General features: G+C 49.0%; 1 protein-coding gene across 8 annotated transcripts in view; it reads left to right on the forward strand.

Moving 5' to 3' along the window:
- Window positions 1–14,525, forward strand: part of LOC135245621 (CUGBP Elav-like family member 2) — a 67,076-nt gene extending 52,551 nt beyond the window's left edge. For 6 of the 8 annotated variants that reach the window (XM_064318776.1, XM_064318779.1, XM_064318782.1 and 3 more), the window contains 9 exons: window positions 695–774; window positions 2,526–2,687; window positions 3,543–3,606; window positions 6,985–7,086; window positions 7,199–7,327; window positions 9,591–9,770; window positions 10,490–10,633; window positions 11,164–11,335; window positions 13,082–14,525. In XM_064318776.1, the coding sequence (XP_064174846.1) occupies window positions 695–774; window positions 2,526–2,687; window positions 3,543–3,606; window positions 6,985–7,086; window positions 7,199–7,327; window positions 9,591–9,770; window positions 10,490–10,633; window positions 11,164–11,291 (989 nt within the window). In that variant the 3' untranslated portion in view covers window positions 11,292–11,335; window positions 13,082–14,525. Of the gene's footprint in view, window positions 1–694; window positions 775–2,525; window positions 2,688–3,542; window positions 3,607–6,984; window positions 7,087–7,198; window positions 7,328–9,590; window positions 9,771–10,489; window positions 10,634–11,163 lie in introns of all 8 variants that reach the window. The other 2 variants (XM_064318781.1, XM_064318777.1) reach the window with 2 other exon arrangements.
- The last annotated feature ends 627 nt before the right edge of the window (window positions 14,526–15,152 follow it).

A 15,152-nucleotide genomic window follows, 5' to 3' on the forward strand; every position in this document is an offset into this window, starting at 1 on the left:
TGCCGATCTGTACTGAGTAATTGTAAATTGTAAATTGAATCAAGCCTTCAAATCGAGCCAGTCAGTGCTGAGATTGGCTCTGCATTTAACCCTTTGGTTTTTTTATTTCCCCCCTCCAAAATTCTAACTCAATGTTGTAGAACTCCATTGCCTTCGGTTACCAGCAGTGATTATGACATCAGAATTAGAATGCTCAGTGTTCTAGAACTCGATTGCCTTCACTTACCAGCAGTGATTGTGACATCAGAATTAGAATGCTCAGTGTTCTAGAACTCCATTTCCTTCAGTTACCAGCAATGATTGTGACATCAGAATTAGAATGCTCAGTGTTCTAGAACTCCATTGCCTTCACTTACCAGCAGTGATTGTGACATCAGAATTAGAATGCTCAGTGTTCTAGAACTCCATTGCCTTCACTTACCAGCAGTGATTGTGACATCAGAATTAGAATGCTCAGTGTTCTAGAACTCCATTGCCTTCAGTTACGAGCAGTGATTGTGACATCAGCATTAGAATGTTCGGTTAAGAGGATTCCGAGCTGGTGTTTATGACCTCACGCCGTAGCTGGGTCTTGAGAGCGCTGCGTTGCGCGGCTGTGTGAGCGGTAATGGAGTGTGACCTTTTCTCCTGGCTGTGCTCCCTCCCTCCCTCCCTCCCTCCCTCCCGCTCTCTCTCTGCCCCCGTCTGCTTCCAGGCTGCGCCTTCATCACCTTCTCCAGCAGAGCCATGGCACAGAACGCCATCAAGGCCATGCACCAGTCACAGACCATGGAGGTACCGTCCCGCCCCCTTCTCTCTTGTCTGTCTCTCTCTCTCCCTCCATCCCTCTCTCTTGCTCACGCACGCTCTATCTCTTATTCTATCTGTTTTTCTATCTCTGACTCCCTCTATCATTCTTTCTGTACCTCTTTCTTTCTCCCACCCTTTCTATCATTCTCTCTCTCTCTCCCTCTCTCTTTCTCACTCTCATTTTGGCTGAGATCTTTAAGCGTTTCTCCGTCTCCACCCCCTACGTCCTCACAAAGACGACGTTTACAGTTTGAATCGCTGCACTCTGAGTCTTTTTTTGGGGGGGCCGATTTTTTGTTTCTTTATTTTTTGTGCGCTCCGGAAGGCGTTCGCCCATCTCCCCCCCCCCCCCACTCCCGTCGGCTTTCTAATAGGCCCGCAGTTTCGCGGCGGTAAACGAGGGAGGCATCGGAGCGGGGGTCTGAATGTAGGCTGATTAGCCCGCGGCTCATCGGCCCGCGCGCCATCCAATTAGGGACGGGCGCGCAAACGGGCGCACCTGCTGTCGCGCTTCCAAACGCCGAAACGCTTCCGGGAGGGGTTGCGTCTTTTTTTGAATACCCGGTAAAAAAAAATATAAATAAAATTACGTTTGCATCGAGCCGTTTAGCTGGAGATCTCATCCGGAGTCGCTTCAAGAAGAAGCGCACGCGTGAAGTGTCAGGTGACAAACGTCTGACTACGATGTCATCAACTGATAACCCTGAGTTTTATTCGCACGGTTCCTTTCTTACAGCAAGCGGCAAACCAAAGTGCTTCACAGTTGGTAGAGACATACACGGGAAAAAAAAAAGAAACAATACAGTCGTCGTGTGTCTGCTCGGAGTGTTAATGCGCCAGAGAATACCGCTAAACCCACCCCAGCTGTTCCCACGAAGCGGCGACGACCGAATGGAACTCGCGGGGTTATAAACTCCGTTTCCCATGGTCCCCTCTGTTCAGTAAATGCCCGAGTCTGATCGAGCGCGTGCTCTTTCTCCCCCCGGCTGAACGGAAACGCCACTGCCGGTTAGAGCCTCCTGCGTCAGTTCCTGCATTAGCCCTGACAGCCACGTCCTGGCCGATGAAGGAACCATCCAGAAGATTCCGTAGCGTATTCTGTGAGCGTCTTTATTTGTCGGGAGGTGCGCTGCGCCGAACCGCGTCTCTTCAGCTAGCTGAGGAATGCGACTGAGCTGGAAACTGAACTGAATCTCGGCTTGCCCTTATTGCTTAAGGAGGGCTGCGGTAGATATAGGCCCTCCTTTGAAGCTTTTAACACATCACTTTCTTGTTCTGTTCTCAGTTTTGTGTTTCTGTGTGTGTGTGTGTGTCTTTTAGTATGTGCATGTTTGTGTGTGTCTGCGTACGTGTGTGAGTTTGTGTTGTATGTCAGTGGCAGTCAACCCTGGTCCTGGAGATCTACCATCCTGTAGGTTTTCATTCAACCGCTGAAAGTCTTGTTGAGCTGCTAACTGGTAGAATCAGGTGTGCCAAATTAGGGTTGGAATGAGAACCTGCAGGATGGTAAATCTCCTGGAACAGGGTTAGTTATCACTGGTGTATGTGCAGGTGTGTGGCTCTGTGTGTGTGTGTGTACCTACCTGTTTGTGGTGTATGTGCTGGTGTATGGCTCTGTGTGTGTATACGTGTTTATATGGTGTATGTGGTGCTGTATGTCTGTGTATGTGTATGAGTTTATATGTTATATGGCTCTGTGCTAATGAGCTGATGTGTTGATTGGTTGACGGACGCAGGGCTGCTCCTCCCCCATGGTGGTGAAGTTCGCCGACACGCAGAAGGACAAGGAGCAGCGGCGCCTGCAGATGCAGATCTCCCAGCAGATGCAGCAGCTCAACAGCGCCTCCACCTGGGGGAGCCTGGGCGGGCTGGGCAGCCTCACGCCTCAGTACCTGGCAGTAAGAGGCCCCGCCCCCGAGTCTGTCCCCCCTGTTCCAGCCCCCTGTCCCCCCCCCCGTCCTCTCCTGTCCCTCCCCAGCCTCCGCCCCCTGTCTCAAGGTTTTACTTCCTGTCTGTCCTCATCCTTCTTCACCCCTCCCCCCTCTGTCACATGTGCATACAGACCCCCACTACCTAATGTCAGTACATTAACTGCCACTTTACTACAATGCTAGCCTGTCCTTTTTTGGTGTCAGTCAACCAACCAACCAGCTGACCAGCCGTGAGTTATGCACTACAGCGGTCTTTACCTACCGTCATTGTTTGGGCCCCCTAGTGGCTCAGTTAGGAACTGCTCTCCCCGCGAGTGTAAGACTAGGACTGTGGTAAATGGTAAATGGTAAATGGACTGCATTTATATAGCGCTTTTATCCAAAGCGCTTTACAATTGATGCCTCTCATTCGCCAGAGCAGTTAGGGGTTAGGGGTTAGGTGTCTTGCTCAAGGACACTTCGACATGCCCAGGGCGGGGTTTGAACCGGCAACCCTCCGACTGCCAGACAATCGGTCTTACCTCCTGAGCTATGTCGCCATAGCTGTGTGTTTAGCCTCTGGGCAGCGACCGAAACGGCAGGGAACGTCGTTTTCGAACGAAAATGTCCTGAGGCGTCCGCTATTTGTGGACCGGGCTATGAGTTTATTGGCTGTGTGGAGCGTGTGGAAGCGTCTTTATTGGCTGTGTGGAGCGTGTGGAAGCGTCTTTATTGGCTGTGTGGAGCATGGAATCTTTTTATATTGGCTGTGTGGCATGTGGGAGTGTTGCTGTGGGTGTAAAATGAGGCGCCTCCTCTCTCTCTCTCTCTCTCTCCTTCCAGCTGCTGCAGCAGGCTGCCTCCTCCAGTAACCTGGGCGCCTTCAACAGTATTCAGCAGATGGCAGGTAAGGCTCAGCTGCTTACAGAATGCACCCTGCCCAGCCCCGCCCCTCTCCCAAACCCCGCCTCCGTTTTCCTCTGGCCCAAACCCCACCCTCTCCTCAACATCATGTCCTAAGCCCCACCCTCTGCCCCAGACCCCACCCTCTCCTCAACATCATGTTCTAAGCCCCACCGTCTCCTCAACATCATGTCCTAAGCCCCACCCTCTGCCCCAGACCCCACCCTCTCCTCAACATCATGTTCTAAGCCCCACCGTCTCCTCAACATCATGTTTTAAGCCCCACCCTCATGTCCTAAACCCCGCCCCTCTGACCCTAACCCCCGCCATTTTTTTTGCGGGTTGTCGGGGACCCTGAACATTGCGAGCGCGGTCACGCCGAGAGGACCTGGCGTTGCGGAGCCGAGCCGCCTGTCGGCGCGTGCGCTCAGAACCCCTTCCTGCGTCCTCCGCCTCCCTGAGATCACCTCTATTTTTAGCCCGGCCCTGCTTCAGCTAACGTCTGCGTAGACCAGGCTGTCGCCGGTGGCAACCGTCCCTGCTGTAAAATTCAGCGGTTAATGAGAGCGATCTGTCCTTTTTTTTTCTCCTCCTCCTCTTCTTCTTCCTCCTCCTCCTCCCCCCTCGCTGTATGTTTTAAACGTCTCTTTAACGGAAGGTTCTTTAATGAAAGAGTCGCTTCAGCGCAGAAGTGGGGCAACGAGGGCCCTGTTATAGCTCCTGCTTTTCACGCCTCTGGCCTGAGCTGCTTAAAATTAGCCCTGACGTTTACGCCGGGGGCGCCGGGTAGGTCGATCGCAGGTCGACCGGTCGATCGCAGGTCGACCGGTCGATCGCAGAGGGCCGCGCCGGTCGACCGTGTATCGCTTTTTTTAAAAAAAACAGTTATCAGTTAAGATTCAAATTCTTCCAGCTCTCAATCCCCACTTGTGTACGGTTTCTGCCCGACTGACGGGTACGCTTGATTGACATGGAGTGCGGCCAATCCGCTGCTGTTGAGAACGTTACATTAAGTACGTGCTCGTTCCCGATATAGACACCGTTGTGCGCTCCGAATTTCTGGGCGTGGTCACGTAGATATCCGGTATTACGCGGTAGTGCCGCGGTAACTGTGCCTGTGCTGTTTATCTGGGGCAGAGCGGTCGTGGTTGTGACACGATAAACCTGGTCCATTTTAGGCAGAGAGTTTCGCTTTCAATATCCAGTGGGATAGTGGTGTAAGTCCTAAAGCTGGATTCGGTCAGGGTATGATTACTGGTCTGATGATTTAACTTTTACGCCAGTACGGGTTTCTATACAATTTTAGCTTACGTTTTGAGGTGATGCTAGCAAAGTTTGCCTGTGCGTGGCGCAGGCCAATCATGGCGGTGACACGGTAAATCTGCTCCATTTTAGGCGGGGAAGCTAGCTAGCGTGCTAGCAAGCTAAGAGGCGAAAAGGCTAACTCCAATAAGCCGCTAGGGGGAAAGGAGACCCGTTGTGATGCGAGGCTGTTACTTGGCGTCTGATTGGGCAAATGCCCCTCGGTTGTCCTAATTGGGAGCGACAGATTCATCGACCTCATCTTTACCGCGAGGAGAAAAACGCGGCGTTCGGAGGCTGGCTGGCCGAGCCCGTCGCGATCGATACGAGCATCGCGATATGAATAAATCGTCTTTATAGCAAGCGTGCTTCGCGCGAAGACGGAGAGCGAGGAAGTCGTTACTCCTGTGTTGTTTGCTGCAGAGGAGCGAGCGACAAACTTAGCGTCGCGTCTAACGGGAATTAAAAGCGCGTTTTAAAAAGGCGCCTGAGCTCAAATGGGGCTCTTAATTTGCCGGTCGAGCAGAAAAGGTACACTTCGAAAACCGGAAGCGCGGTTCTCATATTTACTGCACAGCTTCTGCACATGATAAAGGGATACTGGTTTGGTGTGGTGACATCTAGTGTCTGACCTGTGCGATACTGTTTACAAGGTGTGGCGGGGTAAGGTGTCGTATTGGTGATGTGTAGTCTATATAAGGTAAATGGTAAATGGACTGCATTTATATAGCGCTTTTATCCAAAGCGCTTTACAATTGATGCCTCTCATTCTCCAGAGCAGTTAGGGGTTAGGTGTCTTGCTCAATCGGTCTTACCTCCTGAGCTATGTCGCCCCGTAGGTGTAGTCTGTAAGGTGTGTTGTGTAGGTGATGTGTAGTCTACATAAGGTGTGGTCTGGAAGGCGTAGTGTAGGTGAGGTGTAGCCAATATAAAGTGTTGTATAAGTGATGTGTAGTTGATATAAGGTGTGGTCTGAAGGTGTAGTATAGGGTAATGTGTGGTGTTCATATGCTGTGATGTGTGTAAAGGCGTAGTATAGGGTAATGTGTGGTGTTCATATGCTGTGATGTGTGTAAAGGCGTAGTATAGGGTAATGTGTGGTGTTCATATGCTGTGATGTGTGTAAAGGCGTAGTATAGGGTAATGTGTGGTGTTTATATGCTGTGATGCGTGTAAAGGTGTAGTATAGGGTAATGTGTGGTGTTTATATGCTGTGATGCGTGTAAAGGTGTAGTATAGGGTAATGTGTGGTGTTTATATGCTGTGATGCGTGTAAAGGTGTAGTATAGGGTAATGTGTGGTGTTTATATGCTGTGATGCGTGTAAAGGTGTAGTATAGGGTAATGTGTGGTGTTTATATGCTGTGATGTGTGTAAAGGTGTAGTATAGGGTAATGTGTGGTGTTTATATGCTGTGATGCGTGTAAAGGTGTAGTATAGGGTAATGTGTGGTGTTCATATGCTGTGATGTGTGTAAAGGCGTAGTATAGGGTAATGTGTGGTGTTTATATGCTGTGATGTGTGTAAAGGTGTAGTATAGGGTAATGTGTGGTGTTTATATGCTGTGATGCGTGTAAAGGTGTAGTATAGGGTAATGTGTGGTGTTCATATGCTGTGATGTGTGTAAAGGCGTAGTATAGGGTAATGTGTGGTGTTTATATGCTGTGATGCGTGTAAAGGTGTAGTATAGGGTAATGTGTGGTGTTCATATGCTGTGATGTGTGTAAAGGGTAGTATAGGGTAATGTGTGGTGTTTATATGCTGTGATGCGTGTAAAGGTGTAGTATAGGGTAATGTGTGGTGTTCATATGCTGTGATGTGTGTAAAGGGTAGTATAGGGTAATGTGGTGTTTATATGCTGTGATGCGTGTAAAGGTGTAGTATAGGGTAATGTGTGGTGTTTATATGCTGTGATGCGTGTAAAGGTGTAGTATAGGGTAATGTGTGGTGTTCATATGCTGTGATGCGTGTAAAGGTGTAGTATAGGGTAATGTGTGGTGTTCATATGCTGTGATGCGTGTAAAGGTGTCGGTCGCGTACAGCAGAGGTGGTTTAACTCCTCCTCTGACTCCTCCCCCCAGGTATGAGTGCGCTGCAGCTGCAGAACCTGGCTGCCCTCGCCGCCGCTGCCGCGGCAACGCAGAGCTCAGCCAGTCCCTCCAACCCCCTGTCCTCTAGCCCAGGTAAGCCCCGCCCTCCCTCCACCTCCGCAGCACGGACTGGGGGCGGGACTGGGGAAGTTCTGATGCGTCTAACACCTCTTTCTCTCTCTCTCTCTCTCGCTCGCCCCTGCAGCCGGTACGACCAACGCCTCCAGCGCCGCGGCCTCCATGAGCTCCCTGAGCTCCCTGGGTGCCCTGCAAGGGCTCGCCGGCTCCTCCGTGGGCCTCAACAGCCTCAACGCGCTAACGGGCGGCGTCAACAGTGAGTACCCCCCCCCCCCCCCCGAGCCCCGCCCCCTGAGCCCCACCCACCAAGCCCTGCCCACTTCTGCTTGAATTTCAGTGACAAACAGAGGGGTGTTTCACAAAGCAGTATTTACTGAGTCAGCTGGGGATAACTGCGCTGAGTTTGCGCAGCATTTTTATAACGTTTCCGCAGCGTTTGGGTAACGTTTTGCAGGACGTGTCTGCTGGAGCGAATGCTGGATACCACGTGCGGCAGCTATTTGAGACTCGATCCGATTGGCTGGGTCTCACCGCGGTTGTGAAAAACCCGCCCCCACCTCCCCCCTCCCCGGGGTCCAAGTCCAAGTCCAAGCCCGCCCCCGCCCCCATCTTATCGGCCCACAGGCCAATTTTCTCGTGACCTTTTCCCGCTATTTTTTTTCCGAGCCGCCGCCTCGGAATCGAGCGCCATTAAGCGGGGGCCCGGCCCTTAAACGGTCCCGCCGAGCCGCCCGCGCGTTTCGGGCCGCGGCCGCCTAATCGCCCGCGAAAAGGTCGCGCTCGCAATTACCGCCGGCTTGCGTCGCCGTTCCCTCCCGCGCAGAGAACCGACCGCCGGCGAACCGGCGATAGCGCCGCTAACGCCCTCGGCTTTCTCGTCCGAGTCTCGTTGCCGTGCCCGGGTTCGGAGACGGGCTGGGGAGGGGGTGCGTTTGGTGCAGAATGCGGGGGGGGGGCGGCATAGCTCAGGAGGTAAGAGCGGTCGTCCGGCAGTCGGGGGGTTGCCGGTTCGATTCCCCCGCCCTGGGGCGTGTCGAAGTGTCCCTGGAGCAAGACACCTAACCTCTGACTGCTCTGGTGAATGAGAGGCATCAATTGGGAAGCGCTTTGGATAAAAGCGCTATATAAATGCAGTCCATTTACCATTTACCCAGAATGCAGTCGAGTGGAGGGAGTTGTCGGTGGTGAAGAGGGCTGGGGGGCTGCGTCCTTGGCCCGCGTTCACAATCGAAAAGTCTCCCCCGTCTTCATCCCCACCCACTCTCGCTTTTAATCCCCTTGACGAACTTCAGCTAGCGCCACACCCAGAACCGCCCCGAACGCTTTTAGAATAACGAATACGGGCAAAAGGTGCATGAATTTGGCGAACGTACGCGAAGGCCGATTGCCCAGTGCATCATAGATGTGCCTTCACGTGGTTATTTTATAATGTTTTCCAGGTTAAAATAACCTGCATAGTATGCCTTTAAACCTAAAGAGCTGACCGTGGAAAGTTGAGCCCAGAACGGTTTGAGTGAAATCATTCGTGCGTCCATTTTTTTTTCCTGTGCAGTTGAACTGCATTCATTAATGTGTCCACAAGAGGGAGACAGACCGCAAGGAATTAGGATTTGTGCACAGTCGACTCTCGTTCACCGCCCCTCCTGCTTCCAGCAAGCAGCAAGCTGTTCCATAAGTCATGAGAGGATGAGACGCTTGCTAGCAAGTAATTAGGGACAGAAAGCCTGTTTGTGTGGGTGTGGTCCCACCGAGCTACGCGTTTTAGAAACAACCGACGGTCAGCTATGACGGTCCTGTCAATCAAAAGGAAAAAAGTCTATTGGGCTTTAATGTAAAGTTTTTGCTGTATATCGTGGGGTTTAATGTAAAGTTTCTGTATATCGTAGGTTTTAATGTAAAGTTTCTGTATTGTATGGGGTTAGATGTAAAGTTTCTGTATATCGTGGGGTTTTGTGTGAAGTTTCTGTATTTTGTGGGGTTTAATGTAAAGTTGCTGTATATCGTGGGGTTTAATGTAAAGTTGCTGTATATATCATAGGGTTTAATGTAAAGTTGCTGTATATCGTGGGGTTTAATGTAAAGTTGCTGTATATATCATAGGGTTTATTGTAAAGTTGCTGTATATTCATAGGGTTTAATGTAAAGTTGCTGATATAGTTATTGTAAAGTTGCTGTTAACAGGGTTAATGCTGTATATTGGGTTTAATGTAAGTTGCTGTATATTGGGTTTATGAAGTGCTGTATATATAGGTTTTGTAAGTTGCTGTAATCGTGGGGTTTAATGTAAAGTTGCTGTATATTGTGGGTTTATGTAAAGTTGCTGTATATATCATAGGGTTTAATGTAAAGTTGCTGTATATCATAGGGTTTAATGTAAAGTTGCTGTATATCATAGGGTTTATTGTAAAGTTGCTGTATATCATAGGGTTTAATGTAAAGTTGCTGTATATATCATAGGGTTTAATGTAAAGTTGCTGTATTTCGTGGGGTTTGATGTGAGGTGTGTGCGCTCCCCTCAGGCATGGCGGCGCTGAACGGGGGTCTGGGGGCCGCGGGCCTGTCCAACGGGACGGCGGGCGCCATGGACGCGCTGACCCAGGCGTACTCGGGCATCCAGCAGTACGCGGCGGCGGCCCTGCCCACCCTGTACAGCCAATCGCTGCTGCAGCAGCAGGGCGCCGCCGGCAGCCAGAAGGAGGGTGAGCTCAGGGGGAGGCGCCTGGGGGGGCGGGGTTTACACAGGGGGGTGGGGGTTTGCTATTGGCTGGTTTTCCTAAACTGTAGCCTCAATGTCAGTGGGCCTGGGTGCAAGCAGCGCATGCGGGGTGATTGATAGCAGGGGCTGTGAGGGAGGTACAGAATGTTTTTTTCAGTTTGTTCATTTTTCAATCTGGGGATATATTTGCATATACCAAAATATATGTTTATTCTGAGCGAACCTTTAATCTGTGCAAAACATCTCTCTCTCTTTCTTTTATCTAATTCACTTTGTCTTTCTCTCTGTATCTTTTTCTCTGTCTCTGTGCTTGTTTCTCTCTCTCTGTCTGTTGAATTCAAATTGAGTTTCAAGTGTGCTTTTTTTGCATGACAAGTAAACTTGCGTTGCAAAATCCCCGAGCTCCTTAAATGGCAAACGCACCCCTACACTCTGTCTTGTCTCTCCCTCTAATTTGGGGATGCGTTATTGACAGAGCTGTTACCACAGCATGTAAAGTGTGCCTCATAACACCATAAACAGCATTAACTATGACTATGCAGTGTGACATAGACTAAACAAAAACAGTTTTGTAAAAGTGATTACAACACGAGGAACTATTTTTTTGTCTGATATAAAGAAGTTTCCCCCTTGCACCCATCTTGGCCTTCTGGCGCCCTCCAGTGGACTGACGCCCGCATTGCGTCTTTTTTCCCCCCGCAGGCCCAGAGGGAGCCAACCTCTTCATCTACCACCTGCCGCAGGAGTTCGGAGACCAGGACATCCTGCAGATGTTCATGCCTTTCGGAAACGTGGTCTCCGCCAAAGTCTTCATCGACAAACAGACCAATCTGAGCAAGTGCTTTGGTAAGCCCCCCTCTGGAAGTAGGCCGCCCTGGAATATCCCCCTCTGAAGTAGGCCTCCTCTGTAGTAGGCCCCCTCCAGTAGTAGGCCCTCTGGAAGTAGTCCTCCTCTGTAGTAGGCCCCCTCCAGTAGTAGGCCCTCTGGAATCCTGTAGTAGGCCCCCTGTAGCCTCTGAAGTAGCCTCTTAAGGCCCCCCATATGTAGCCCTGAGTTCCACTGTAGTAGGCCCTCAGTAGTAGCCCTGGAATATCCCCTCTTAGTCCGTCAAAGTAGGCCCCCTTTGAATAGCCCTGGAACCCTCAGTAGGCCCCTATTGGAAGTAGCTTGGAACATCCCTGATTAGCGGCTCAGACCAGATCGATTAAGTGTTGAAACGCGCCGAGGAGGAGCAGACACCGCAGCCCGCTCTCTCTCCACCTCTGGGGTGTTGGAGGTGGGGGGGAGGTTTTCTTTTCCATCTACGGTAACGGCGGCGCTCCGCCCCCCCTTTCTCTCTTTCTCTCTCTCTCTCTCTCTCTCCCCCCGCCCCCAGGTTTCGTCAGCTACGACAACGCCGTCTCCGCCCAAGCGGCCATCCAGGCCATGAACGGCTTCCAGATCGGCATGAAGAGGCTGAAGGTGCAGCTCAAGCGCTCCAAGAACGACAGCAAACCGTACTGAAGTTAGCACTAGCGCTGTACTGCTCTCACGCTAGCACTACAAGGGTAAGTCCCCCACAAGAGACTGGTCTTACAACCTTTCACCACCGGGGGGCGACATACTTTTTGTCCCTTTTCATTTTCAACAGTTTATTAAAATTATTCCTCTTACCCCCAACCCCCCCCCCTCACCCCTTACATCTCCCCCCCCCTCCCCCCCAACATGAACACTTCCATTCCAGTCATTTCTTTGTGCGACTTGCAATACATGAGTTGCTGTTATGGGTAGATTTTTTAAAAATTATTTATTTATTTTTCCTTTTGTTCTGTGGAGTTTTTATTACTGACACACTGTTACACAGCAGCGCTCTCGGAGCCGAAGAAGTCGTTCACACTGTATTTCTGACAAAAGCAAAAAAAAAAAAAAAAAATGTGAAAAAAACTGACCCTATTGTGCCATGCCGGATACTCTCCGCTGCTCCCCACTGAAGTCTCCTTATGGCACTCACAGGGTTAATGTTGCACTGGCCCCTCCCCCCCCGTAGTCAACGGCAACATAAGCCCCTCCCACACAAAACCAGTTTGACCTTTTTTTTTTTTTTTTTTTTTGGAGTATTTTTGTTTGCCTGAATATATTATGGTTTACGTATTACGATTGTTACTGTTACCTATGCTTTACTAGGTCAGATCACATTGGTCTTTGTTGGAATGGGCTGTTGTGTTGAGAATTATGGGTAAAAAAAAATCACATTAATCATAAATCTGCCTAGAGCTTAAACAAAGTGTTAAAGTGTTATGGGGTGAAGTTGAAAATACTTGATGTTTCTTGAAAGATAAAAATTCGCAGTACAGAACGCCACAGGCCTGTACATTTTATTTGTAAAAAAAAAAAACGAGAAAAAAAATAAAATAAAGTAAAAGAAAAAGCAGTTCTATTTTTATACAAAATTTTTACTGCCACAGAAAAAAAGGACATTATTTATTGCCTGTTGTTAATTTATGGGAAGCGTAAGGAGCAGATAGCTGAAGTAGTCCTGTAGGATTCAGCCACGTTAACCGGTCTGCATACACACTGCACAGCCTCCCCCCTCCGCTCCTGTCCTCCGTCTTCCTCTCTCCCTCCCTCCCTCGCTCTCTTCTCTCCATCCGTGTCCTTGCTCTTCACTTCTCTCTCCGTCTGTGTGCTTGTTCTCATCCCTGTCTCTCTATCTCTTTCTCTCCTTCTCTGTCTGTACTTTCTCCTGCTTTACCATTTCTGTAAATGTCTTTATGAACATTTCAGTCGTTTTCTTTTTTTGTTTGTTTTTTTCTTTAACCCAAAATTACATCCATCCTCTCTTCTCTCCTGTTGGGGAAAGGCTGCAGATGGACTGCTTTGGGTGCTCTGTGTGTGCGTACGCGTGCGTGTGTGTGTGTGTGTGTGTGTGTGTGTGTGTGTGTGTGTGTGTGTGCGCGCGTGTGTGTGTGTGTGTGTGTGTGTGCGTATGTGTGTGTGTGTGGGTGTGTTTGCACTGTGTACTGCACTGTGCACAAGCTTTGTGCCTTTCTCTCTTTATTTCAGATGTTGTGTATTTTTTGAAAAATGCAAATTGTGGTGAACGGAGAGAAAAAAAAAAAAAAAAAACTCCTGGTCGTAAGATTTGCATCGTGGTCTCGTTGCCCCCCGCAACCACGACCAGAGCGGTTTTTTTTTTTTTTTTTTTTTCTTTTTTCTTTTTTGTTTGTTTTGTTTGGTTTTTGTTTTATAGCTGTGCGCCGCGGCGCGCCTGTCTGTGTGTAACTCTGTCCCTCTCCCTTGTTCTTCTTCCCTAGAACATCTCCATGCCTGTTAGCTCATGGTTTGCCTAGCATGTGTCCGTGACGTCCAAACACGCGTCTCATCGTCCCCTCCCCCATTGTTTCCGATGTCTTTTCTGAGCTCACCTGATCATAACCCGGTCTCCTCCTACTGACCTTTGAACCTAGCTTGACCTTTGTTGTGTTTTTTTTTTTTTGTTTGTTTTTTTTTTGTTTTTGTTTTTTTTCCCCCCTTTTGGATTTTTCGTTTGTACGTTTGTTTGTTCGTTTGTTTGTTTGTTGCATGTGTGACCTCATTTGGAGCTTTTTGGGGTTTTGGGAGTACGGGGAGGGGAAGGAGAGGTAGGGGAGATAAATGTGAAAGCTTAGCTGCAGTCATACAAGAGACAAGAGCACAAAACGTAAAGAAAACCTGTGGTAAATCTGTGTTTTTCCTTCATATATATATATATATATATATATATATATATATATATAATTTTCTCTCAGTTTTTGTTGTCCTTTTCTTGAGAGTAAACTTGAACGATAGTACAGGGATCGGCAATACGAGGCCAAGTCTGACCAGTCGTCTCCTACCAAGCTCGTCTGATAAATAGCGAAATCTCTCTTCTCTCGCTCTCTCTCTCTCTCTCTCTCTCGACGCTCTGCAAAAAAAAGAAAAAAGAAAAAAAGGCGGTTTTTTACATTTTCCGGGCAGCGGCGTTTTTTTTGATAAGGCCTTTTGAGGACTCTCACTTTCTCACCTAAAACCTATTTGTAGATCCACTTTTTTCTAAAGTAGTTAAACGGCTTCGACGGAAAGGGGAAACGGGGTGGGGGTGGGGGTGTGGGCGGGCGGGGGGGGGGGGGGGGGATTCCCAATCGGCCCGGTCGCGCGGGCGAGCCCCGCTAACTGAGCGCCGCCGCCGCCTTTCGACGGGCCGAACTCACCGTAAGACAATCCGTGGTTTAAATGCACATGAAATGACTTATATTTTGTACTCTTTAAATGTATAGAGAATTAAAAAAAAAAAAAAACAACAACAACAGAGTGTGTCCTGTGTTCTGACGTCAGTGCTTTTCCGTGGGCTCGAACGAGGCTTCGTCGGGAGTCAAACAGTCTTAAAGCGTTTCGTATTTCTAAAAAGACTAAAATAAGTTAAAAACAAACAAACAAACAAAAACTAAAAAAAAATCAGCGGACTTGGACAGAGCCTTTCGTAATATTTCCATGATTTTTTTTTTTTTTTTTTTTTTTAAACAAGTCCCCTATTTGCTAAATTTCCTGAGTAATTAGTACCAACCCCACCCCCACCCCCCCCCCTTCCAAAAAAATGCTTGTGAAGCTTTCATTTATTTTTTTTTCCACTCCTTGTTTCTTTTTTGCTGTGAGAAGTGATACCTAAATGTTTTATTGGTCAGCAAAATGTGATTTCTTTTTTTCTTCCTTTCTTGTAAATAAAAACCTGAATCAGTGGTATTTCGTGCCAAATTCCTGTGGTACACGCCTTTCGGTGTATCTCCTATGAGATGATTTGATAACATGGTTATTTTATTACCTGTTTTGTAAGGATCCCTCATATTTCAAGGTAAAGATTTTGGTGGGGAACGGGGGGGCTTGCTGTGTTGTGGTTTTGTTGCCTGACAATGTTGGTGGTTTTTTTTTTTTCTTCTTTCTTCTTGAGGGGGGGGGGGGGGGGTTTGTTGTAAAGAAGTATCCATGTGCCCCTTCTCTGTGAGACTGGGTATGAGAGTCCCTGAGGAGACCTCTGCGGCCTGACACACACAACACAATTGCCCCTTCCGTAGACTGTATGAAGCGCGCTACACGGCAGTACGCACGCACAGATGCGCACGCACATTAACGTACACGCGCACACGCTCTCAAACAAACACACACACACACACACACGTGCACTCGCGTGTGCGTACAGTCACACAGGTACACTCACATGAACATACGCACACGTGCAGATGCCACGCATGCTCACATACACAACCACACACACACACACACACATTTGCAAGCATACACAAGCATGTAAAAACAAGCACACACACCCAAGTTCATCAGTATTAGACTACTCTTGTCCCGTGGCCGTTCCCT

Source organism: Anguilla rostrata, chromosome 19, assembly GCF_018555375.3.
Source record: "Anguilla rostrata isolate EN2019 chromosome 19, ASM1855537v3, whole genome shotgun sequence".
NCBI lineage: Eukaryota > Metazoa > Chordata > Actinopteri > Anguilliformes > Anguillidae > Anguilla > Anguilla rostrata.